At 38.0% G+C, this 25129-nt stretch overlaps 1 protein-coding gene across 1 annotated transcript in view; it reads right to left on the bottom strand.

The window, feature by feature from the left end:
• The window catches only part of LOC309628550 (centrosomal protein of 78 kDa-like), a 227855-nt gene that overhangs the window by 167650 nt on the left and 35076 nt on the right, over window positions 1-25129 (bottom strand). Inside the window, 9 exon segments of the mRNA XM_082391713.1 lie at window positions 1868-10034; window positions 10581-10628; window positions 10951-11122; window positions 11946-12112; window positions 13328-13336; window positions 13340-13405; window positions 22497-22627; window positions 24048-24077; window positions 24080-24096. Coding sequence (XP_082247839.1) covers window positions 9471-10034; window positions 10581-10628; window positions 10951-11122; window positions 11946-12112; window positions 13328-13336; window positions 13340-13405; window positions 22497-22627; window positions 24048-24077; window positions 24080-24096 — 1204 coding nt within the window. The 3' untranslated portion in view covers window positions 1868-9470.

Genomic DNA, 25129 nt, shown 5'->3' with positions numbered 1-25129 from the left:
AAATAAAGCTAAATATAAGAATGTAAGCCAAACCCACTACAAATAAAACTGCACTACGGGCCCAGTATCTTCAGTGATTTCTAGATGATTTCTATGCTCAAACCTTCATTCTATCCTCTCTTCCTAAACAGAATTGGTTTTTTTTTTGTTTTTGTTTTGAGTAACTTTTATTACACAAGGGATTCATATTCTTTATAGAGAAATCATGTAATCAAATAATCCAAAAATAGATTAAAAAGCAGCCAAAATTCTACCTCTCAGATATATTATCACTGTATCTATTTTATAGTATAGTTTTCATATATATATATTTTTAACATGTTTATTGGAGTATAATTGCTTTACCATGTTGTGTTAGTCTCTGCTGTATACAGTGCATCAGCTATACGTATATATATATATATCCCCATATCCCCTCCTTTTTGCATCTCCCTCCCACCCTCCCTATCCCACCCCTCTAGGTGGTCACAAAGCCCCGAGCTGATCTCCCTGTGCAATTTGGCTGCTTCCCACTAGCTATCTAGTTTACATTGGTACTGTATATATGTCCATGCCACTCTCTCACTTCATCCCAGCTTACCCTTCCCCCTCCCCATGTCCCTGAACAGAATTTTAAGAAGTTAGCCAAGATAAAATGAGAAACTGATTTAGACTTAGGTCCCAAATTTACAGCTTCAATGATTTAGGAAAATTTCTTGACAGCTATACTGAGCCTCAGTTTTCACATTTGTAAAAGGGTGAGGATTAAAAAAACTGATACTTCTGGAAATGCCTGTCATTCTGATTGGATATTTTTAAAATGTTAACTGAAATTTAAATGTATAAATTATAAAAAGAAGATGACAAAAAGGCCTATTATCATTTTATTACCCAGATAAACCCTGGTGGTCCACTGATAGGAGAAGGGGCTTCTCTAAGTAGTTTTCTTCATCCTGATTTCTGGACACTCCCTTCTTTAATCTGCTTTTGGAGGCAGCGGGTGACATTTTGGCAAGTTTTATTCAATTTCTTTATGCCTTGATTTTAGGAAAGAAGAATAGTAGCTGTGCTGAGCTCTGCCAGGTCAGATAGAATTTTGGAGTACTCTTTATCTCTCTTGTAGACAGCCACTGTCATTTGGTAAGCCATAAGCCTTTCTTTGCTTTGACTGTGGTTAGTGTGTTTGCTGGATTTCTAAAATATATTTTTAGTGTTTACTTGTTTAGATTGAAAAGATTGGGCTATATTTTTAAAAGTTTATCCCTTCATTTTGGAAGGGCTTTTAAGTTGTGATATTGCACGCAAGAGAGCTAACGGAATTCTGGACTCCATATTTTTGTTTCTACCTTTTTTTTTTCTCAGACTTTGAACCAACAATGGCTAAGAATGAAAGGAACTCAGACACAAATATTTTTTTCCCTTGTAAAGCACAGAGAATATGGGAAAAAATGAAATTGGGAAATTGTTTTGCTCGCTTCCTCCTCCTTTTTGGTCAGTTACCTTAGTCGTCCACCTCACTTTGTATTTCTAGCCTGGCTTCAGAAAGACCTGAATTTGATGAACTACACACTGTTGGAGTAGTGGATTGCTAGAAGGAACTAAGATCCAGACAACCTTCAATGGTGGCTTCATGGAATTATATTCAAGAAGGATGGTCCAGCCAATTTCCTCACTTCCATTGTGAAAGGAGTTCCCTATTCCTAAGAAAATGGACCTATGTCCGACTGACACAGAAGATGGAGATTTATCCCAGTGCATTTATACATGTATATATATTAAAATTATGTATATATATGTATATATATTTATATATATATAATGCCTAATGGAAATATCTCAGATGGTCTATTTTGTGTTTTTTCTTTAATTTTACTTATAAAATTGTGACCATTTTTTAACTCAAAAGAGGAGAACCTTAAAAATTAATTAAAAAAACATTCTCAGTAGTCTAAGGTTCAGAGTGACTTGGCAGAGAAAATTGCTGAATGGTTAGATAACAGTGCTGGTATGCTTGGCTATTGTAACACTTTACATTTGAGTTTCTCTTCCTTGAAATTACAAGAACTATTTGACTCAAGAGAAAGATTGATAATTAGGAATATTCTGCTTGCTTTTTGTATAGCCGATTGAAGAACATTCTGATTAATTATTTGGAGGTCATAGGAAGGAACCTTCATGATCTAACTTTTGAACAAGCAGTGTTGCAACACAAAGCTATGACTTCAAATTAAAAAGGAAATTTGAAATGACCTATTTCTTTTGGCATCTCAATCCAGATATCTGTCAGTAAAATGAGTCACTTTTCAGTCAAATGGGTGGTCAGCAATATAATTCTTTATTGGGAAGCTGAAAGACACCATTGCCAAACAGAGCATCTGCAGTGTTAACATCTATATTTGAGCATCTTTCGTTTTCCCAAGGGGTGCAGATGAGAAGAAGGAAGGCAGAGAAATGCACTTGAATAAAGCTTTTCAAGATGGATAGAACAGAGAGCATTCCCAGAGGCAGGTCAAGTTCAACCCAAGAACAACTCTCTCAGTGCTTTCACACTATTTAAAATACAAGACCAGTAGTAACTCAGCTCTCAAATCAATGCTGAAATCAAGCAGAAGGTTGTTAACATTGATACGGTTAACATACATCAAATAGGATTACTGAATTTTCTGAATCCAAAAGTTCTCCACAGTGTTGACATTTCCTTACTGAACTCCCAGGATTGTTTGGTTTCAAAGGCTGTTGGGCTCAAGACGCATTTTGTTTTAAATAATCCTTCATAAAAAGTTCAGCTTTCAGTCTAATATGATTGAAACCCAGCTTGAGTGTGTTTTATAATGCACTGAACTGAAAAGACTATGGGCATTGAATTATTCAAAATATGGTAGGCGAAGGAGTGATATGTGGGGAGGAGGTGATCAAAGAAATCAGTGAGACTTGATATGTCTTGTTATCTCATTTTATTTACCTTTTAGAACTCTTCCAAATATCAGAGGAAAGAAATCAATATCAATTTTCACCTGTCACGTTCCACACTTCAATTATTAATGAATGTCAAATTTGACCACAGTTTTCTGTACCACCTGCTCTGCAATAATATTTCTGAGCCTTTATTAAAAATGTAAAATTGTCATTGAATTTCCAAATATGATTCTGCAGTGGCTAATTCAGCTTGTTTTATTAATAAGCAAGTTCTGATGAGTAATACTTATTTAATACGCCTGCATGTAAGGTTAAAGTGTAAATTATTCCTGCCAAAGGTGATGAGATATGACTGCGATGTGGTGGTAGGGCACTCACCTTCCTGAACAAACCCTGCGAGCACACAGTTCTTGGGAGAAACCAGTACTTCATATAGTAGCAAATCTGATATTATTTTGCATGTCTCCTGTAGCAGTGGAATGCATGCACACACACACACACACACACACACACACACAAACATGATCATGGGTGAAAAAACACACATGCGCACCTTAGATGCTTGCATTAATTTCTGAATATAGTTCCCCGGAAAGAAAAAGCTTTACTGATTATTTGTATTTTTATAGTTTATTATTTTATCCATACTAAAACACTTCATGAATCACTTACTGTTTTGTTGTCCATGGAATCCTTTCAATTTTGAGATGCTAAATAGAAATCGAAATAATGATTATAGTCCTTGGTTACAGAGAACCTGGTGACTGGAGGTCAGAGCTGCCACGGAATTATTCCCTGCTCCAGAGACCATTAGAATATCACTGTGTACCCACTTAAGGATAGAATGCTGCTATTGAGAAACTAGCTCTCTTTTATTTATGTTAAAATGAGAGAACAGTAGGGGACCTTGGCTGTGTGAGTGTATGAGACTTTCTCTGTTTTGTACAATAAGCCAAAAACTATACATGAAATAGCCTCGGGCCTTTTGTCTTTTGTCCCCAGCTCTCTCCTGTATTGCTCCTGATCAATTACACTTAAATCAACAAGAGTTGCTTGAACATTTTGACAGTTATGTTCCCCATACCCTGAAGCATTTTTAAAGGGTTACTGAGATAAAGCTATTTCAAAAAATACTCCCTCCAAATTTTTTCAGGGTGGCATCAATGAAAGTAACTTAGAGGAAGAAAACTCCACCTTGAGTTCCTGGCCTACCACTCTAAGGCCAGGCAAGCATAAACCTTCATAGCAAAACCTAAGTTTGCTCCCAGTTGAGAATTTGGTTTCCATGGTCTTATATAAAAAGTATATGGAGACTTTAATTCTCTATAAGCCCTTTCCAAAGAGTAAATACAGTTCATCATTCGTAAGAGATGATGAAAATTACAATTTTGTTGAATAGGTGGAATATATATTATATATAATATATATATTTATTTTTAATATATATATAAAATATATAAAGTTACTATTCAGAGTCCTAAAACATGGATTTTTCTTACTTACTAAGAATGAACAGTAACTTGATCTCTAAACACAATGAAGCACCTGGTCATAGCAGAATCATAACAAATATTTGATATCAGAATGAATTCACTGTTCAGGTGTAAAGAGGGAATACCTTCAGTTTTCCTCTTTCTGGTACCCCATTATTGCATCCTGGACAGAGGGGATTTTCTTGATTTTAATCTAAAGGAGAAATGTTCACTTTTGTTAAGATGGAAATTGACAGCCTCAGTAGGCAGAGGCACTGTTTTTATTTGGCTGAATTCATGTTTCTAGAGATAATTCAAGGTGTAATAGGGTTTTCTCTGCCACTCCAAAATCTGAAAATGATAAGCATCTCACCAGAGTTTCAGGATGGCCCTATTCTGTGGAAAGGATATTCAAAATACCATGCTTCATCTATGTCTTCTTTGACTTATTCATCAATGGACAACCACTGAGTTAAGACAGTGTCTTATCCTTGCTTCATAAAAATAAAAAAACCCTACAAACACAAAAAAACTGTTAACGATGAAAACTTATTATGCCAGGCCTTAGTATGGCCTGACGTGAAAATTTAGTTTCAGAGGCTTTTCTGAATATACCAAGGAAAGAGGACCTAGGTGTATCTTATTCCCACAGGCCGCCAATAAATATTTGCTAAATGGAGAAAAAATTAATATATAGTATAGGAGAGAACCTGACAGATCCTTAACATTATTGAGTGATAGCAATGCCCAAACTCATCTGTGATCAAACACTATGAAGTATCCTCCTAAGGATAAACTGATTACAAATAAGAAGTGAAAATTCAATTATGGAGATACTTTCAGTTTCAGCTCTGATATGCAAAAAGCTTGGAAGTTGTCACTGTATCTTGTCCTTACAAGATAATGCTGTACAAAATGAAAATCAAGGACTTTTCTCAGACATGATTAATAAAACATGTAACTATGAAAGAATTTTAAAACTGTAATTATGTATGTGTATATATGTGTCTCTGAAAAAACTGTGTCAAAGAAAACTGAGGCTATAAGTATAAACTCATTTAACTTCTATGTCTTCTTACCTTTATTTCCTCACAAACTTACCAGTATCCATCCAACTCAAAGGATACAAGTGAGTTTTATATACTGTGCAAGGTTTTTTTCTTATTCATATGTCCATGTTTCCCCAGTTCTCTAAATTATTATCTACATCTTCAGGATCTCCTTTATCGGTTCCTTCATTTCAACATATAAAATATAAGTCCTTCTCATTCTAAAAAATTCTTTTTTGCTAATTATTTTCTCTTTTCATCCAAACTCCTTCAGAGCAGCCTATTCCCACTGTCTTCACTAGCCCCACCTGGCCCCTACAGGCAGCCCTACACCCTCAATTTATTGCAATCTGGCTTTCTTGTCCACCACTTCACTGAACTGCTCTAAGGTCACTGGAGACCTAACTGCCCAAATCCAATGGACACTTACATTCTCTGAAGGATGACACTGTCATCTACTTCCTCCTTCTTGAAACTCTATCACCTCTCTCCTTCTCAGAATTCTTTCTCTGCTTATTACTTAAACGTTGTCAGTACTCACAATTCTCTGAAATCTCATCCATTTTCATGATTTTAATGACTGCTAAGTGCTGATGACATTCAAATTTTTATCTTTCCATGTCTTCACGTGCAGTTCCAGTTATCTACCAGTTTGTCTCCTGAATTCTACAGGTGCTTTAAAATTCAACATGTCCAGAACTAAAGTCTTTTCCCCAATTCAGTTCTTTATCCCCTATTTCCAAACTCAATGATACCACCACCCAACCTTAGTCACACAGATGGGGGTTCAGCCTCCGCCTCCTACTTCTTCCTTACTTCCCAAGATCAAGTCTTGCTTGTAATTTCCTAAATAAAATTAGAACTTCTTTCCTCCCTTCATCTATACCTTATTTCAGACCCCTTTCTATTACCTGGTCTAGAAGTTACCAAATTGCTGTTTGCTGGAACCAGTTGTTACACACGTCTATTAAAAAAGGACTCTAGAGTCAAATAGCTTTGAGGATGGCTGTGTACCATACGCCTGCTGTGACGATCCAGAATGAACATTAGCCTACAGCAGCCCCGAGAAGCTGTACAGTAAAGAAACCTGATTAACTTTACTTAGGCTAGGTTCTCCCTTCTGCCGGCCTATAAACCTTTCAGTAGGGACAGGAGAGGAGGTGGCAGCATGAAAGTCCCACTCGAAAATAAAAAACTGCTCCTCAGAAGAGTGGGGCATAATTGTCTCCAGGCTTCTTCAGATTCCTCATCCATACTGACGTCAGTGGTCTAAAATGCCACCTGAACTTGTCCTTTCCATTCTTAGCTATTTTCTGAGGAAACCAGCTCCACACACATGGATGGCTAAGACCCGCTCTCCTCCTCGCTGCCTCCTTTAGGGGCGCTTGCCACTGCCTGGTGACACTGCACTGATGCTCCAGAGCCTGTGCCTGTGGCTCCGTAACACACCCCTCGCACACTCACGGCTCTGGACATCCGCTGTCTTCTCTGCCTTGAGTGTCCTTGCCCTTCACCGGCTGACTCACCAGTTATTCACGAGTCCTTTAAGACTTAGCTTAGGGACTGCCTCTTTCGATGACTTTTCTTTGCCTCACAGCTCCCCCTCTTCTTCCACAAACACTGACGAAACGCCCTGAATATGCCCGTCACAGCATGTCACGTGCAGGATGAGACATCTGCTGTGCGTCTTCCCCTCTCACTCCACTGCTAAAGGGCCAACGCTACATCTTGCTCATTGTTTCACTCCTCTAACACTCAATCCATGACTAACGAACTAACTAGTACTCTAGCAGTCCTCTTAGTAACAATCAGGCAGGACCTTTTAGAAGAAATCTGACACTCTAGCTTTTCTCTGATCTCACCTTTCAGTCTGATTGAACTAAAGACTTATCTGTGCATGTTTTACCAGGGAGACATAATTTAATCCAGAGATGTGTCATCACATGCTCTTACATACTCTGCTGTTTAAAAATTCTGCTCAGATGGGGGAAGGAGACAGGTGTGCTTTCTGACAGCCCCACTGTTTTGTACTTCTACTGCTCACTGCTCACTGGCTTCTCTCCCGGTGCCTTCCTTAAACCCTTCTTCTCTTAACAAGGAAACATGATAACAAAGTAATTAAGAGCCTGGGTTCTGCCTATCCGTGAAACAGAAACATAACCAAGGACATAGAGAATAGACTGGTGGTTGCCAAGGGGGGAGGGCGTGGGAGAGGGTTGCATTGGGAGTTTAGGATTAGCAGATGCAAACTGGTGTATATACAGGATGGATAAACAAAAAGGTCCTACATGTGACTTCCGTGGTGGTGCAGTGGTTAAGAATATGCCGGCCAATACAGGGGACACGGGTTCGAGCCCTGGTCCGGGAAGATCCCACATGCCGCAGACCAACTAAGCCCATGCACCACAACTACTGAGCCTGTGCTCTAGAGCCTGTGAGTCACAATTACTGAAGCCCGTGTGCCACAACTACTGAAGTCCATGCACCTAGAGCCCGTGCTCCGCAACAAGAGAAGCCACCACAATGAGAGGCCCACGCACTGCAAAGAAGAGTAGCCCCCGCTCACGGCAACTAGAGAAAACCCGCGTGTAGCAACGAAGACCCAATGCAGCCAAAAATAAAAAATTAAATAAATACATTTATTTTTAAAAAGTGGATGTATTTAAAGAAAACCAAAAAGGTCCTACTGTATAGCACAGGGAACTATATTCAGTATCCTGTGATAAACCGTAATGGAAAAGAATATGAAAAAGAATGTATATAAATGTATAACTGAGTCACTTTCCTGTACAGCAGTAATTAACACAGCACTGTAATTCTACTATATGTTAATAAAAAATAAAATTTAAAAAAAGTGCCATAAAAATAATCACATAAGGGGGACTTCCCTGGTGGTCCAGCGGTTAAGACTTCGCCTTCCAATGGAGGGGGTGAGGGTTCGATCCCTGGTCGGGGAGCTAAGATCCCACATGCCTTGCGGCCAAAAAACCAAAACAAAAAACAGAAGCAATACTGTAACAAATTCAATAAAGACTTTAAAAATAGTCAACATCAAAAAAAATCTTTAAAAAAAAAAATCACATAAATCAGAAACAAATGAAACATAATAAAGTCCATACATTAGGGATTCCCTGGTGGCGCAGTTGTTGAGAATCTGCCTGCCAATGCAGGGGACACAGGTTCGATCCCTGGTCTGGGAAGATCCCACATGCCGCAGAGCAACTGGGCCCGTGAGCCACAATTACTGAGCCTGCGCGTCTGGAGCCTGTGCTCCGCAACAAGAGAGGCCGCGATAGTGAGAAGCCCGCGCACCGCAATGAAGAGTGGCCCCCGCTTGCCACAACTAGAGAAAGCCCGTGCGCAGCAACGAAGACCCAACACAGCCATAAATAAATAAATAAAAAGTCCATACATTAAAAAAAAAGAGCATGGGTTCTGGTCACATCCCAGCTTACCACTTACTTATAGCTGTGTAATTCTGGGTAACTCACATAATGTCTCCTCAGACTCCTCATCTATAAAATGGGGATGGTAATAGTTCCCTACCTCATAGTGTTGCTGTAATCCATAAACACGGTTAAGTGCCTTGGTAAATGTTTGATGCTCTCTGGTTATTGTGAATTAAAATATGTCAATGGCTTCTGGCCATATGATTCATAATAGTTTGACATTTAACCAAATGGTAAAACTATTCCATTTATTATTCCCATCTCTTTTTACCCCTTACCCTGTTTTGTTGTTTATGTTTTCTCCCACCACAGAGTGTTAGGTCCAGGAGAGTAAAGGCTTTATTTTGTTCACTGTTGAAAGCAATAACACCCAGAAAAGTATGGTACATATGAAGCCCTCAGTAAACACTAGCTGAATGAATGGTGCAAAGTGTCACAAGGAAAAATACACCAAAACTTTCAATTTAATAAAAAGTATAGATAAATCTTTCTCTAATGGCTTCCAGTCAAGTATTTTAAAACACCATATGCTATAATAAAAACATGTCATTTATTAAAATTTGAAGGCAAAAACATAATTTTAAAAGATTTTAAAAGATTTATACCTATGTTAGGTGTGATGGAGTATGGATGCTTTCTTGAAATTCACAATCAGATCCAAGAGTATCACTTTCAGAATGTTCTAGTAGATTGAGTTTACTTTTAGTTGTCTTTGATGAAACAGTCACTATTCTACTCTCTTTCTTAACAAAAATGTGTTTTTTTGAAGACTCACTTCTAATTGGTTCATTAAGCAAAGAATTATTTTGCCCAATTCCTTTGATTTTCTGCTTTACAGGTGAGTCAGAGCAGGAATGCAGGTCCTTCCCAGGTTGTTTCTTAGCAGAGTATTTTTTGGTATATTCACCTGCTTTGCTCATTTTCTCTGAAGAAGACCTGCTATTTCTAGATAATTCCTCTTCTTTTCTTTGACTTCCAGTTCCAGAAATGACATCTGCTGAAGGAGAACATGTTCTAGCAATGAAATCTTCAAAAGACTCCTGCCGCTGCTCTGTGACTGGGACCCCCAGGTTGTCTTTGGAAGTTTCTAAGGCCTCCTGAGTAGAGACTGGGACATGGAAGGAGTCGAGAGGCAAAGGAAGCCCAGCATCACCTGTAATTTTCTGAAACTGGAGGGAAAGACAAAAGACAAGACAAAAATTCAGTGATGAACAAAGCCAACCATTAAACAGTAGAGTTCAAAACTTCAATGTTATTCTGTGATCTTATTATTAACACAGTAATTGATTATTCAGAAGATTTCAGAGCCAGTTTTTTTCTAATTCTATCTTGCCAAGTGATTCTCAACTTAACCTAGCTATATATCCAAGGCTATGTCCGCTACATTTTCAGACTTTGGTGATTGGGGTAGTTATTACCCATTTCCTTTCCCTCACTAAAAATGAAACCCTACTCTGTAAGAAAATTAATTTCTTTTCTATCCTCCAGGCATATGTAAACAGTATATAGTTTGTGACCAGACTGTGTTCTCAAGCTGTCAGTTCCCAAGACCAGTCTGAGATTGGCTGAGGTGGGCGAAGGGTGCTCCAAGTAAGGCTAGAGGAAAAGCTGACATGTTTCCCCTCTCATTCCCATGACCAGGTGAGTCACTATAATATCTTACGCATTAGCTATGTCAAGATTACTTATTTTAAAAATTCTGTCAATACGTGTACCTTCATTAGTGTTCCTTCATTGTAAGCTGACTGCATACAAATAGAAACCTAGATAAAATATGAATAGAATAGACATTTATTCAATTTAAAATTTGGAATATTTTCTGTAATGTTTTCTTTCTTCATTAAGGAGAGTTTGCTTTAACTCATAAATTTTCTAAAGAACTTCCAGTTTTCTTATGTACAACAATACAGTATCATGAAATGGGCCCACATTTACTAATCTCAGATTTGGAGAGGACTCCACAGTCTTCTAGCTCCCGAGCATGTGAACTATTAGAGACTGACCATTATTATTTTCTCTCTGACTTGGTCATTTCCTTTTTGCTAATCACTCTTAGAATCATTAAGTGCTGTCCTGTCCACTTACTTGGAGATTTTGCGTTTGTACTGGGGCACTCTGCTTTGATTCTGATTTTTCTTCTTCAAGTGCCTTCTTTTCTTCTTTAGGTGGACTACTAACAGTAGAATTCATCTGGGGACGACCTAGTAAACGAAAATCTGACTGATCTATACCAGCCATTGTGGCCAGCTGCCCAAGCCTGGACCAGAGGAGGAAAGGAGAAAAGACAAAGGTTATTATAATCACATAAGAGCAGTTTAGATTTCCCCAGACCTACAATCATGAAATACTTCTAAAATCTTAAAAGCCAACATCCTACTCCGGACTACAAGCCTCTCTCTCCCCCAAATTCTCAACCCTTTCCAGATTCATCCTCTAGGAGACATCCCACTGTCTCACTAGCAGCTTCAACAAGTACCACGCACCTCGTCCACTGCCTGTCACACCTCCATTCCCACACTTCTTTACCACCTTTCCTCCAGTTTCCAAGAATGTGTTTGTTCCTTCCTTCCCAACACCAATTCATTCACTGACAAAACACCACTCCATCAACTAGTAATCTCTACTTCCCTCTTTCAGCAAAATTGCTCCCGGTTGAGAACCACTGACCTATATCTTCCCTGAAGATTAATAATAATTTTTATGTCTAAGACAAAAATAACTTTAATTCAAACTTATCAAACAAGCAAAATAAATGAAAGATAGGAAAATTCTTATCCATTCCCGAATATTTTCAATGAAAACTGCCTTCAATTTAGTCTTTACAAAAAACTATACCTACTAATTACTCTGTCTACAGGTTACTCTTTTATAATGGGCTCCCCACTCTACCAAAGCAGGCTCCCCTATTTGCATTTCTTAAAAAATTTAATTCCTCATTTTAAAACGTCAACTATATTACCTATAATTCCCCTAAATTTGGCTAAATATGGCCACGTAAGTGATGAAAATTGCTCCAGTTCCTCAGCAAACTACCGTTATAGTCGCAAAGAGAAGAACGCCATGAAGAGAAATGAACTAACCCAGCATCTTTAAGGAGATCCAAGAAAGCATGGAACTTCTGAAAAGAATTCTCAGTGCTGCCCAAAACACCTTCATCATCCAGGATCATGCTTGTCAATGAGTGGGCATGAAGGCCTTCAGACAAAGAGAAATTTATATTTCTTAACTGGGCATTTTCATGTTCCAGCTATAAAAGAAGACTGAAAATGCCTGACATGATTTTTCTCATTGTCATCAAAAGTAGTTTTGTCTAGTTTCAAGGAACAAAACTAAAACACTCAAAATGTAATTAATCTGTAATTAACCTAACTCTCCACCAGTAAAGACAGAGACCATATCACATAATAACCAAAACCCCCAGGCACCCAACAAAGTTTCCTATATAACACTTAGGTGGTATATAAATAAACCAAAGTTACCGTTTTATTAATGATCTTTCACAAAAGATCCCATTTCTAACTGGTTAAATTCATAATGGAGCCTCATTCCACATTAGAAAATTACCTGCTTTAAGTTTCCCTTAAATTAGAAAGTGAATTATAGAATCTGATTTGAACAAAACATATTACAACTCTGATGAATGTTAAGAATTAACTTTAGTGAGCAAAATATCTAATGCTTACGTTTAAAAGTCCTAAATCATACCCAACCCAATTTATTAAATGTACGATCACCAATATTTTCTTTGGCTTCTTGAAAATATTCACTCCCGTGCACTCTTCCCCTTCCGCTCACCACCTATGCACTTAAAACCCCCTATAAGCTCAACTCTAGTATTTCTCAGAAAGGCTGTTATGTTCATGATGCCCCTTTTGCCTTAGATAAGCAGGTGCTCAACATTTATTGAATGAGTGTCCGCCAATCCAGTGGATGCACTTTGAAAAATTTCTCCCTACGCTCAACCTATGATAAAGTATATTTATATAGAACTTTCTAGATTATGCCCTGCTTTCATGCACATTACCTAATGAAATTCTTATAGTATATATTTTTATCTTTCATTGCGTTCTTAGAAGTTTTCCAATATCTTAAATTTATTTAAATGATTCACTTTCCTAATTCATTGCCAGGAGAGTCTCATCATGTCTTTTATGCTACTGTATATACAGTATATGCACAAAAAGTGCTTTCTTGAATCAAAGAATCATGAACAGAAAATAAGCTAATGTAATAAGAAAGCACACACACACACACACACAAAACGAGATTTTCACATTTTTAAAAACATGCTTTCTGGAATATAGATCATATGATCACTAAATACCAGTAAATGCAAAAGTCCATATGATACAACCAATTTGCAACATATTACAGTTTTAAAGTTTACAAACTATGTGTGTATGGCTTAAAATCAAATCAAAATAAAACGAAAACACTCTCAAAAGTATAAGAAATTGTTTGCCTCATTGACTCATTTATCAGCCTTAAGTCTTATTACTCTTTCCTCCTTTAACTGCTTTAGGCACTCCTCCAGTTTTTCCTAAACAAACAGAGTAAATATTATAACTAATTCGTAGTATAATATCCAAAAGCCTTTCCAGCTATAGGACTCATCAAGATTTAGGGGGCAGAGCCAGAAGTGAACTCAGGTTTTAGTCTGCTACTGGTAATATCATACCATGCTAGTGAAATGAATTATCAAAATCTATCAAATTAGCATAATAAAGATTTATTTAAATTCCACTTTTTCCAACATAAATTTGTGGCAGCACACCATAAAAGGCATATGCATATAACATAGCAAGTCAGAAATAAATAGTTAAGACCAAGAAAGAAAACTTCTATTTGTATTTGTGAGTCTCTTTATAGTAGGAAGTCCTATTAATGAACATGCTTAATATACCTGAATTGCATAATTGCAGATTCAAAAGCATTTTTTTAAAAAGTAATCACTTTTAAAGCAATTTACAGTCAAGCACTGTTCCTGGAGTTCCCTGGGCATTAAATAATCCAATCATCAAAACCCTAAGAGGGGGGCTTCCCTGGTGGCGCAGTGGTTGAGAATCCGTCTGCCAGTGCAGGGAACACGGGTTCGAGCCCTGGTCCGGGAAGATCCCACGTGCCGCAGAGCAACCAAGCCCATGCGCCACGACCACTGAGCCTACACTCTAGAGCCCCCGTGTCACAACTACTGAAGCCTGCGTGCCTAGAGCCCGTGCTCCGCAACAAGAGAAACCACCGCAATGAGAAACCCGCACGCCACCACGAAGAGTAGCCCCTGCTCGATGCAACTAGAGAAAGCCCGTGAGCAGTATCAAACACCCAGCGCAGCCAAAAATAAATAAATAAAATAATTTATTAAAAAAAAAAACCTACGAGGAAAGAACAATCACTAACTCCATGTTATTTTACAGATGAGGGAAACGGAGGCAGAGAAGTAGAGTAAGTAGAGCAGCACAGCCGAGGTGACACCACTAAGTAGCAGAGCCACACTGTGGACTCAGGAAGCTGGGTGCCATTCCTGTTCACGGAGGTGGTAGTCTTCCCACTCACCAAGGTCAATCAAATAAAATGAACACTGATAAACTCTCTTAGGAGTTTTAGGAACTAAGACACTTTGGTCCTTGAAGTGGGGACACTGCTTGCAATAGGCTGAATTCTAACAGAGCCCCTAAGACTCCTACTTACTGAAGTACACAAACCTTCCACTTAAACAATCAAACCCTAAATCTGGGTGCTGTAGTGAAGGGATTTTGCAGACGGAATTAAGATTCAAAATCAGTTGATTTTTTAAGATAGGGAGATTATTCTAGGTGGATGTGACCTACTCGGGCACCCCATGAAAAGGACTTGAACTCTTCCTGAATTGAAGTACAAAAGGGACAAGAGGGAGACTCTCCATTGCTGGCTCTGAAGAAGTCCAATGCTGCGGCAGGGAAGGCAAGCGAGAGGCCTCTAGGAGCTGAGACCGTCCCCCGACTGACAGCCAGCAAGGAATTGGGGACCTCTGTCCTGCAACTGCAGAATCTGAATTATGCCAACAAGCCAAAGAAGCTTGGAGGCATTCTTTCCCAGAGCCTCTGGATGCTAACACAGCCAGACTGACATCTTGATTTCAGCTCTGTGACCCACACAAACTATGGTGAACATCCAACGTTTGGGGCTCAATGTTTACACTTAAATTTCACGTGCTTTAACACTCTCAGGAGGGAACCCACATGTTCCCATGTGTATCTGAGCAGGAAACCCAGTCACGCTGTGCCTGGACTTCTGACCTGCAGAACTGTGAGCTAGTCAAATAGGTATTGTTTTCAGTCAGTGAGAGTGTAGTAAAAGAATTAATATTCTACTCAACCTCCAGGTTCATGGACAAAATAAATGATTGTCATTGTTTTGGGCCACTGTTTCGGGGTGGTTTCTTATGCAGCGATAAACAATCAGAATATCTATACTTATGAAAACAGTAAGGTATATTTATACATTTTAACTGCTTTGAACAATCACTTAAAGAATGAGGAACTCTATTATATGCCATCATTGGGAGAGGAACTGGTATCACTTTCTGGAGAGTAGCTTTTGGTACCTAACAACAATCCTACATCAGGAGTTTACCCTAAGAAAATTAAAGATGTGGGCAAAGATTTATCTACCAACATGATGTCATAAGATTGTTTATAACCAAACCCTAGAAGAAAGCTAAGAGCCTCCAAATTGGGATTGGTTTCAATAAAAATAGCTCACCGTATGAAGGAATGCGCTGTGAAGCCACTAAGAAAAGAATGACAAGAGGTCTCAACCAGAGTTAATGAACGGGCTTCAGGAGTTCTACATTCAAAATATATCTGTGCGTTTCTCCTGGGAGATGATGCATAAGCTTAATCAAATTCTCTGATGTAGAAGAGTATTTAGTGACATGGCAAAATATTTTTGATACTTTTTTAAGACAAAAGAGCAGATTAGGTGTGTGTACATGCAGAGGTGGCTTTTATTTCCTTCAATAAGTTGTTCACTGTTTTCAAAGATTTGCTCAATGAACATATATTTTTATATTCAGAACATGTTTAAAAAATTGAGAGTCTAAGAACTTCAAATTCTTTAATGTTTCACTACTAAAGCCAGTCAAGTTTTCAATGGGGAAAAAGGGAAAAAAATTGCAAAATTCCTCTACTTTTAATATAATGGTTTAATCAATCTTCTAAAACTGATTTCAAAGAAATTCTAAACAAATAAGCAAACAAACAAAAAACCCTCACCACAGTCAGAGGAAAGTAGACTAAAATTCCTGACTGGTTCTAAATAGCACATCAAAGTGCAATTACATGAAATAGTTTCTCCCTTTAATGGAGGGAATTAGAACACATTGTGAAATTTTTGTGAAAAAGTGTACCCCTCTCCTACAAAGTATTAATAATTCATGTCCCTTACATGGAAATATGGAACCAAAAAAGTTAGAAAGTAAAATTGCTTGATATTCTATTACTTAAGTAAGACTAATGATAAGGCTTTGGAATAATTTTCCTTCCTGTCATCTGCTCTCCTTCCTCCCTTCTGTACACTGGCTAGGGTGATTTTTCTGGGACAAAGCTCCCATCATATTGGATATCAAATTTTATGTTCAACTTTTCTCCATTTAACATTGAAATCAATCATTTCTCATATAATCAGGGAATTCATAACCTTGATTTTTTTTTTTGTGGGCTACAAAATATTGCACTGAGTGGGTTTACTGGTTAACCATTTTACACATTTAAATTCTTGCCAACTTTTCAATATTATAAGACAAAATAACTGTTTTTATGCATGAAGGCTTTTTTCCATATTGAGACTAACATTCTTACAATAAATGCATAAAAATGAGTTTGAGATCAAAGCAAATGAATATTTTTAAGGCTCTGAGGTACCTATCTCCAAACCGCTTTCCAAAAGATTTCTGAGATTTTATACTGCCATCAGCGATGTATCACTTGGTATATAACCTCTACTATAACTGTTGGCTTACTTCCTCACCTAGAGTGCAAGTTATTTGAAGATAGGGGGTGTATTTTATTAAGTGTTTATCCCCAGCACCTGTGCCTAGCACAACGTAGACGGTCAATAAATAATTGCTTAATAAGGAAAATCCCTGCCAATACAAGATATACGTGTGTGAAAGACAGACTGTGTGTTTTTCTCTAACTGGATAGATGAAAACTTGTCATCTTCTTTAATGTGCAACTTTTTTGCTTATAATTAGTAATTAAATTTCTCTTTTAGATTATATTGTAAAAGTTCAGATTCTCTGAGGCAAATGGGCCTGGCACTACCCATTAGCTAGATAACCTTGGACAAGTTCTATAACTCTAGGCCTCAACTTCCTCATCTATAAAATGGAGATAAGCTCCCATATCACAGAGCTCTTGTGAGGATTACATGAGTTAAATCACATATAAAATTAGAAGAGTGCTTGGTACACAGCATATGTTCAATTAATGCTGAATGAATGAACATGTGAACGCAAGCAGTAGTGAAGGGCTTAAAATAAAATAGTCTCATCCCACTCCCACATCCAGCACTCAAGAAGCAACCGATTCTGTATGCAGGTTTTTAATTGTAAAATACGATATGTGTACTGAGAAGTGCACAGGACAAAACTGTCAATGTGACAAATCAAAAGAGAATACTTACATAACCACTACTCGAATCTGAAAGTACTGATACTTGTCAGCATCTCAAAAACCCCCCATATCATTTTCTCATCACAAGCTCCTTCCCTCTTCCCGGTTAAACACCATCCTCATTTCTCGACAATCATTTCCTTTAACCTGCATGCATCCCTAACAAAAGAGTTTAGTTTTGTCAACATCTAACTTTATGTAGAGGATCATAGTATATGAAGTCTTTTCTATCTTATTTCTTTCACTCAACATTGGTTTAAAAAATTCATCCACATTGCAGCCTGTAGCTCTAGTTCATTCAATTTTATTGCTTGATAGTGTTCCCACTGTACGAATACACATAATTTATTTAATTTTTGACTCTTAATGGACATTTGGGTTGTTTTCAGTTTGTGCTAATGCAAATCATGGACAGGAATCCTGCTGTACCGGTTATTATGGTGCATTTACACAGGGCAGCAGTGAGGGCTGCTGGGTCACAGGCTATTTATATACCTTCAGTTGATGGAGAGTGCTAAATGCTTTCCAAAGTAGTTGTGTCGATTTATACTCCAGTATAAGCAGGGTAGAAGATTCCCATAGTACTCCAGGTCTACAATACCTGATACTACCAGACTTTATTTATGTATTTGTCAATCTGATTGGCATGTAGTTTCATTGGTTTTGGCTCACTTTTCTCTTATTACTTAATGAAGTTGTACACTTTTCTGTGTTTACTGGCTGTTTGGATTTCCTTTTTTATGAGGTTTACGTCAACTATTGTTATTTTTTATTCTTATTTTTTTAATTATTATTTATTTATTTTTGGCTGTGTTGGGTCTTCGTTGCTGTGTGCAGGCTTTCTCTAGTTGCGGCGAGCGGGGGCTACTCTTCATTGCAGTGGCTTCTCTTGTCGTGGAGCACAGGATCTAGGCACGTGGGTTTCAGTAGCTGTGGCACGTGGGCTCAGTAGTTGTGGCTCGCAGGCTCTAGAGCGCAGGCTCCGTACTTGTGGCGCATGGGCTTTGTTGCTCCGCGGCATGTGGGATCTTCCTGGACCAGGGCTCGAACCCATGTCCCCTGCCTTGGCAGGCAGATTCTTAACACTGCGCCACCAGGGAGGTCCAACTATTGTTATTTTGAATTCTTCTCCATTTCCAAGTAATATTCTTACATGACTATTTTCTGACTAAATTTGAGGCATTATCTGTTCACTTTCTAATTTACTAAGTAAGGGTTTAGTTCCTTTACACTCTTTCCTATGTCCACACTGCTCAGTAAAGTTATGTCATCATTAGTTATTCCACTGCTCATGATCTCTTTGACTTGTAGTGATATACTTAAAAACCTACACTGTTGATCCAGTATAAACTCTCTCAACATCACGCTTTGTAAAATGAGGACATTCATACCATCTTCCCTTTTTTCTACCTCCTGTCTACCTTCCAAACCTAGCTTTTACGTTGTCAAAGTTGAAATTTATATTCTGTTCTATGTGCAGTTAAGTCTTCTGTTATTTGAGAGTCAGTACGGAGTAAGGTTTAAGAGAACAGGCAGAGAGCCTAAACTCAAAGCCTCGATCCAACCCTAAATTCGGTACAGCCTGGGCAAGTTCCTTCCCTGTCTTAGCATCCTTTTCTCAAAAGTGGGTATGATATTAGCACCAACCTCATAAGGCTATTCAGAGGATTAAATGAGTTAATATATGCAAAAACACTTAGAGCCTAACATATACTAAGTACATACTAGTACACAATACATTTCAGTACATACCAAGTTAATACTAATACATACTAAGTATAGTTTAGGTTAGTTATTTGTTATTACAGGCAAGTTGACAATAAAAGCTGCAAACCAAGACAGTATTGCCATTTTTACAATTAAATTAATATTGCCCACTGCAGATGTACTGTGACTCTGTGTACAGACTACACCTCATTCCATACTGTGTCAGTGTCACTGCCCTTGTGCGGGTGACCACATACCCCAAGCCACCGTGGGCTGTTCCAGTTTATACCTGTTGTCCTGATGTTACAGCATTAGAGCGCCTCCTTACACTATTGAAGTGTAAGGAGTTTGGACAAGTTCTGGTTTGGACAACAAATTAGATAGGTGGTCATTACCCCTGTGTGTCACTGAAAACGGGGGCATCTATAGTGTCAAGTTTAAGTGGATTCTTCTCTTCCTCACCAATAGTAGGTGAAAAATCAACCATAGTTTAGTTTGCTTCATGTTTATGTCAGTATAGCTTTTCTCCTCTGGAGTTCAAGTTCCTTCTCCTCTTCCTCTCCCTCTTCCCTTCCAACAGTGCCTAATACCTAGTAAGTACAATATGCCTCAAGGTGTTTCTAAGCTCTCAATCACACAATCAATAGAAGCCTCTCCAATCTAGACTAGCTGCTCTCTGCACTGAATCCCCTATTACCTTCCTTCTTGGTTTATTGCCTTATTTTGCTGGATTATTTCTATAAATAGCTTAAGGTGTAGCACAGGAGGTAAATTTTTCAAATTTCTTTGTGTACAAAATATCTCATTCAGCCTCCACTTATGACTGATAGTTTGGCTGGATACAAAACCCTAGGGTGAAAATTATGTGCTGGAAAAGTTTGGAGGTATCTTTCTAATGCCTTCCAGCATCCATGGTGCTGATGACAACTATGATAAAGTCAGATTTTAACTTTTTTTTTTAGGTGACCAGTATTTTTCTCTCTGGAATGGATGTATCCTCTCAGTATTTTATTCTATTTTAATTTATTTTTTCAGTATTTTAAAGTGTCACAATGAAGGGTGCCTAGGTATGAGTCTATTCTTGTTCATCTTGCTCAAAACTTGAGTAACTATTTTCAATCTGAGGCCTGATGTCTACTTTCAGCTGTGGGGAATTTTGTTGCCCTTTGACAGCTTCCCTCCATTTTTTGTCTGGGTCTGGAGTTTCTAATAGTAACATGTTGGATCTCCCAGATGCAGCCTCTCTAACATATTGCTATCACATTTTCCATGTGTTGTTCTTTTTTATATACTGAGAAATTTTTAAAATTCCTACTGAATTTGTTTCTGCAACCATATTTTCATTTCCAAGACACCTCTCTTGCTTTCTGACCATTCTCTTTTTAATTAACACCCTAGTCTTATTTTATAGTTGCTAGCTCTTTTTAAACCTCTCTCAGGATACTAATTAGGGTTTTTTCTTAAATTATTTTGTTCCCTAAATTGTCCCTGGTCCTACCAGGATATGTTTTCACTCTTTTTCCCCCTCTCTCATGTTGTAAGCTTTACTCAGCTATCAGGCAAATGACAGTTATTTTCTATTTAAGAATGAGCGCAGAAAGCTCCCTGAAGTCAACGATTGATTGGCTTCTTATGCAGGAAGAAGTGGGGAGTGACTGTAATAGGATCCCCCCCAAACACTCTTTTCTAGGGTGTAAAAACTCACACTAGCTGCCCTAGTTCTCCCCAGTTTCACTGTTTTCAAAATGAAATCATCTCATTTCAGGAGCGTGAGGGCGGGGCTGGGAGTCCACTCCTCCAAACACAACCCTTCAATGAGCTCCCCTATTTCAGTCACACTTTTAACTAACTCCACCCTCTCTCCTACATGCGCACCTGAGCATGGGGCTACTTCTGCAGGTGGGGTCAGAATCCTCCTCAGTTGCAGGTGGTCCCTGTGCATATTCTAGGTGATGCTTTTCCTCTGTTCTACTGCTTCAGTTTCACACTCTTCCACTTGTCTTCTGTCTTTCAAAACTATGTTGAAATCTCTTGACTGTTGTTGGCTTATGTACTTAAACACTTTGATACCATCCTTGTAGTGTCTTGTCAAAACGGAGAAGAGCTGCAAGGGTTCTCAGTGCATTCTGAATCTGCTATTCTGTGGTCCCAGTGTTTAAAGTTCTTGGTCTTCCCCAGTCTATCACTGCTTTTAGAAATACAATCTCCTGTTCTACTCATGAAGGAAATGAATACAACACATCTAAAATAACAAGGAATGCGGCTTAGATGCTCTAGGGTCTTGTTGTACTCTGCAATTTACTAAGAAACCACTTATGTGCTACAAATTGTAGGTGCTCATTTATAAAACGAAAGGGGGTAACTCTACATGAACTATAGATTTCTCCTACTGTAACATTTCATAATTTTCTAAGTTTTCTTAAAATTTCTCTATATTATCATTAATTTTAATTAAAAACATAAAAATCTAACTTTCTCTTTTGAAAATCAAAGAGTAATTACCATAGTCCTACAGTAATGGGATAATTAGTTCTGAAAACTGTCAAGTTTCATGTTTCATATGAAAAGAGAATCATATTAAATAATTTTTAAAAATTAAACATGGACTTTGTAGCACAAAGACAAGGTCCCCCAAATGGTATTCCCTTATTTACTAGAAATGTTCAGCTCTGCATTAAAGTTGAAATAAAACAAATATATTATTTTTGAGGTGCAAAAGTTTCTTATGAAAATCAATTTTTCTTTTCTGTCCATACAAACAAAAGTATGGAATCACATTAGATGCCAGGTTTATTAGGGAATATAATGTAGCTTCTTGATGTTTTTTATTTTAGGAAAGGAGAATATTAACATCAAAACTTTTTTCAACCTTACTTTTATTTAAAATGAGGCCATATTTTCCTCTTATAAAAAGAGAGTTCAACTAGAACTGTCAATTTTCTCATTTGTAAAACAAGAGCACTGAATCAGCTGACTATATTCATTCAGAACTCAATTTCTTTATCTTATGATCACTAAGGTTCTCCCTAAATTGAATATCCTAAGGTTCTAAGGAAAGGAAACTATATTACTAACGACATGTTTTGATTTTTATTCCTTAGAGTTCAAATGTCCACCATTCACCTTGGTCTAAGCTTAAGGAACCATTCAAGGGGATACAATGCAGATGGGAGGAGAAAACAGAACCCTCACTCAAGCTGTGCAGTGTTGCAATCAGGCTTCCATTTGAAAAATAATCTCCTCTATAGCTTTAAAGTGATAACTTTGTACCTGCAATGCTTCTTGTTTCAAACTAATTTTCTCTGGCTCTTCCTGAACACTTTCTGAGGAATCTTCGACCTCTTCGATTTCTGAAGAGGAAGGACTCTCTACTGCCACAGTCACAGGAAATTCTGATGGACCTGAGTGTCACAAGAAGAAGATAGGAAACCACAGAGTTGTTAAACTGAAGTGCAAAGAAAGAAGACAAGATTGTATAAAAGATAACACAAGCCAGATACCAAATATCCAAATATTAGAGGACATTTAACAAAAGTGATCTGAGGTATCATTATTTATAAATATCTCTCACTGCTCCTTAGTCTAAAACAGGCAATGACTAAGTAAAAGTACAGTAACTTATTTTTGCTATGTTACTGTACAGACCTCTGTTGTACATGGTTAGGATTAGTAATGGGAACTGCCCATATTATTTTATTAAGTTTCTTTCACAGAAGCCAAGTGAAGAGCCAAGGTAAACATTTTTTCTCAGATCAACTTTATACTGCAAATGAAAAATGTATTCTTTACCATCAGACGAAAACAGTCTGGAAGAAAATGTAGTTCTTCGGAGGAAAATACATCAGTAAAGGGACTGATGAATAATCAGAAAGTCAACATATCTAAGCTGTGAATAACAGACGTTAGAATTTTAAAAAATAAATCACATACACATACACAACTAAAACTGACCCATCAAAAATTTCATCTTCTCGTCACCCGTAAGCCAAAACTAGGGTAAGAGTAATACAATTCTCCTGTCAAGCGTCACTGCCACTGCAATGTTGTTCCATAGGACATTTCCAAACATTTAAAAATTGACCTGGCCACAACCCCATAAAAGTCTACAGATCATACAGAAGTGTGCTGGGATTATATAACTACGCAGAAGACAAGTCACTAGGACATCATTTTCACAACAAGCAGCAAACCTGCAGCATGGGAAATTCCCAACAGGAGAACGAGGCGCACACCCCTCCCTCTGGGCATGCAAGGGCAGGACTGACACCCAAGGTGCTCTTCTCTCAATCTCAGCAGTGGTGCCTTTCACAGAGCAACTATGCAGTCTCCCAAGACCACTGGGAAGGAGAATCTGATACTGACAGTATTAGCTTGCCATGAGGCCATAAGCGAGGGAATGTGTGTGGCCTTGGTGAGAGAGCAGAGGTTTGGGAGATGTTGCTTTATATTGGCTTTCGGATCAGGAATTTGTACATATAGCCTGCAAACAACATTTCTTGAAAACATATGAACGTTCTTGAGTATGACAGCTCCATGTGAGGGGTCAGAAATGGCAGTCAAGTTCGTTTCACTGGGTAACAGCTGATTTGCGGACTGAAGAACAGGCTTCCTTGTTTACAGACATAACCACAAGGCTGCCAGTTGTGTGCGAAATCCACACAACTACACAGTTGCATTGGGAGAGCAACCAGACAAGTTTTACATGGATTTATTTCAGAGAGGGAAATGCTTCTTGTAAGGCTCTGTCAGTTTAAAAAGCAAAAAGAATGACCACCCACCTTTCCCAATTCGACCCCTACATGTCATAAATATGATAGCTACATACCTGCACCTGATTACATACATCACGAGTTTGATGAATGGAAAGCCCCTAAAAGGATATCAACAAAACCAAGTTAGATCTTGATGTAAATACATCACCAGTTAAATCCAGTTAATACAACTATTTAGTATTATGTACAGTATCCATACAGAATTGTGTATAAAAATAAATAAGCTCAAAAGAAGGACCTGGAGGGCTCTGCTACAGAGAAAACTGAACAGAATTCAGCCGACTGGCTTGGTGATAACTCTCTGAACTGCTGAGAGGCCCCTTCAGTTCCTATGTTCAGGATGGTTGAGATTTCAGTCTCACTTCTTTAAATGGTGATATTAATCGTTCTCTAATTTACCACTCTGTGTGACGAGGATGGACCTGAGATTAAGTGTCTCACCAAGAAGATAGGAAACCACAGAGTTGTTAAACTCAAGTGCAAAGACTGGGGATTCAACACTATAGTTTATGCAACAGCAATTCACATTACCATTTGCAAAAAATTAGTTGGTTGTCCAACATGGATTATAAACATCCATTTAACATGAGCTACTGAACAGATACTTTACACAGTAACTCCTTCAAGTACTATTTAAAATCAATTCTCTTTGTTTTCTGAAGCAACTGTTAACCCCCAATTTCATGAATACTACCAAGTAAGTCACTTGAAAATCATCTAGAGCAATCTATTTCACTTAGCAAGCCTAAAGCTATAATTCAACAATTTTATTGACTGTTCTATGACAAAAATTACTATGAACAGCTATCCCTTGGATAAGTAATCAGCTAAAGCTAGTTTGAATCACTAAATCTGATTTACTGAGTTAATAAGCCAGTTGATTTAGAATAGGTCTAATGCAGATTTCTCATCCGTTCTGCATTAAACTACTTCCCATGTCTAAAATATCTTTTTCCCATTCGTACATATCCAAATTCCTACTTCTGTGCTGTAGGGCTTGGCTCAACTACACCTGCCTTTAGTGAAACTTTTCTCACCTGCACAATTGGAGATAATTTTAGTCTCCTCATGACTCCCACGGGGTTACCTCTGTTGTGACACTTGAGAAACAACTTGAAACTCCCAATTACT

This window comes from Balaenoptera borealis, assembly GCF_965194805.1.
Source record: "Balaenoptera borealis genome assembly, chromosome: 1".
Lineage (NCBI taxonomy): Eukaryota > Metazoa > Chordata > Mammalia > Artiodactyla > Balaenopteridae > Balaenoptera > Balaenoptera borealis.
This window is presented reverse-complemented; position numbering and strand designations above follow the sequence as displayed.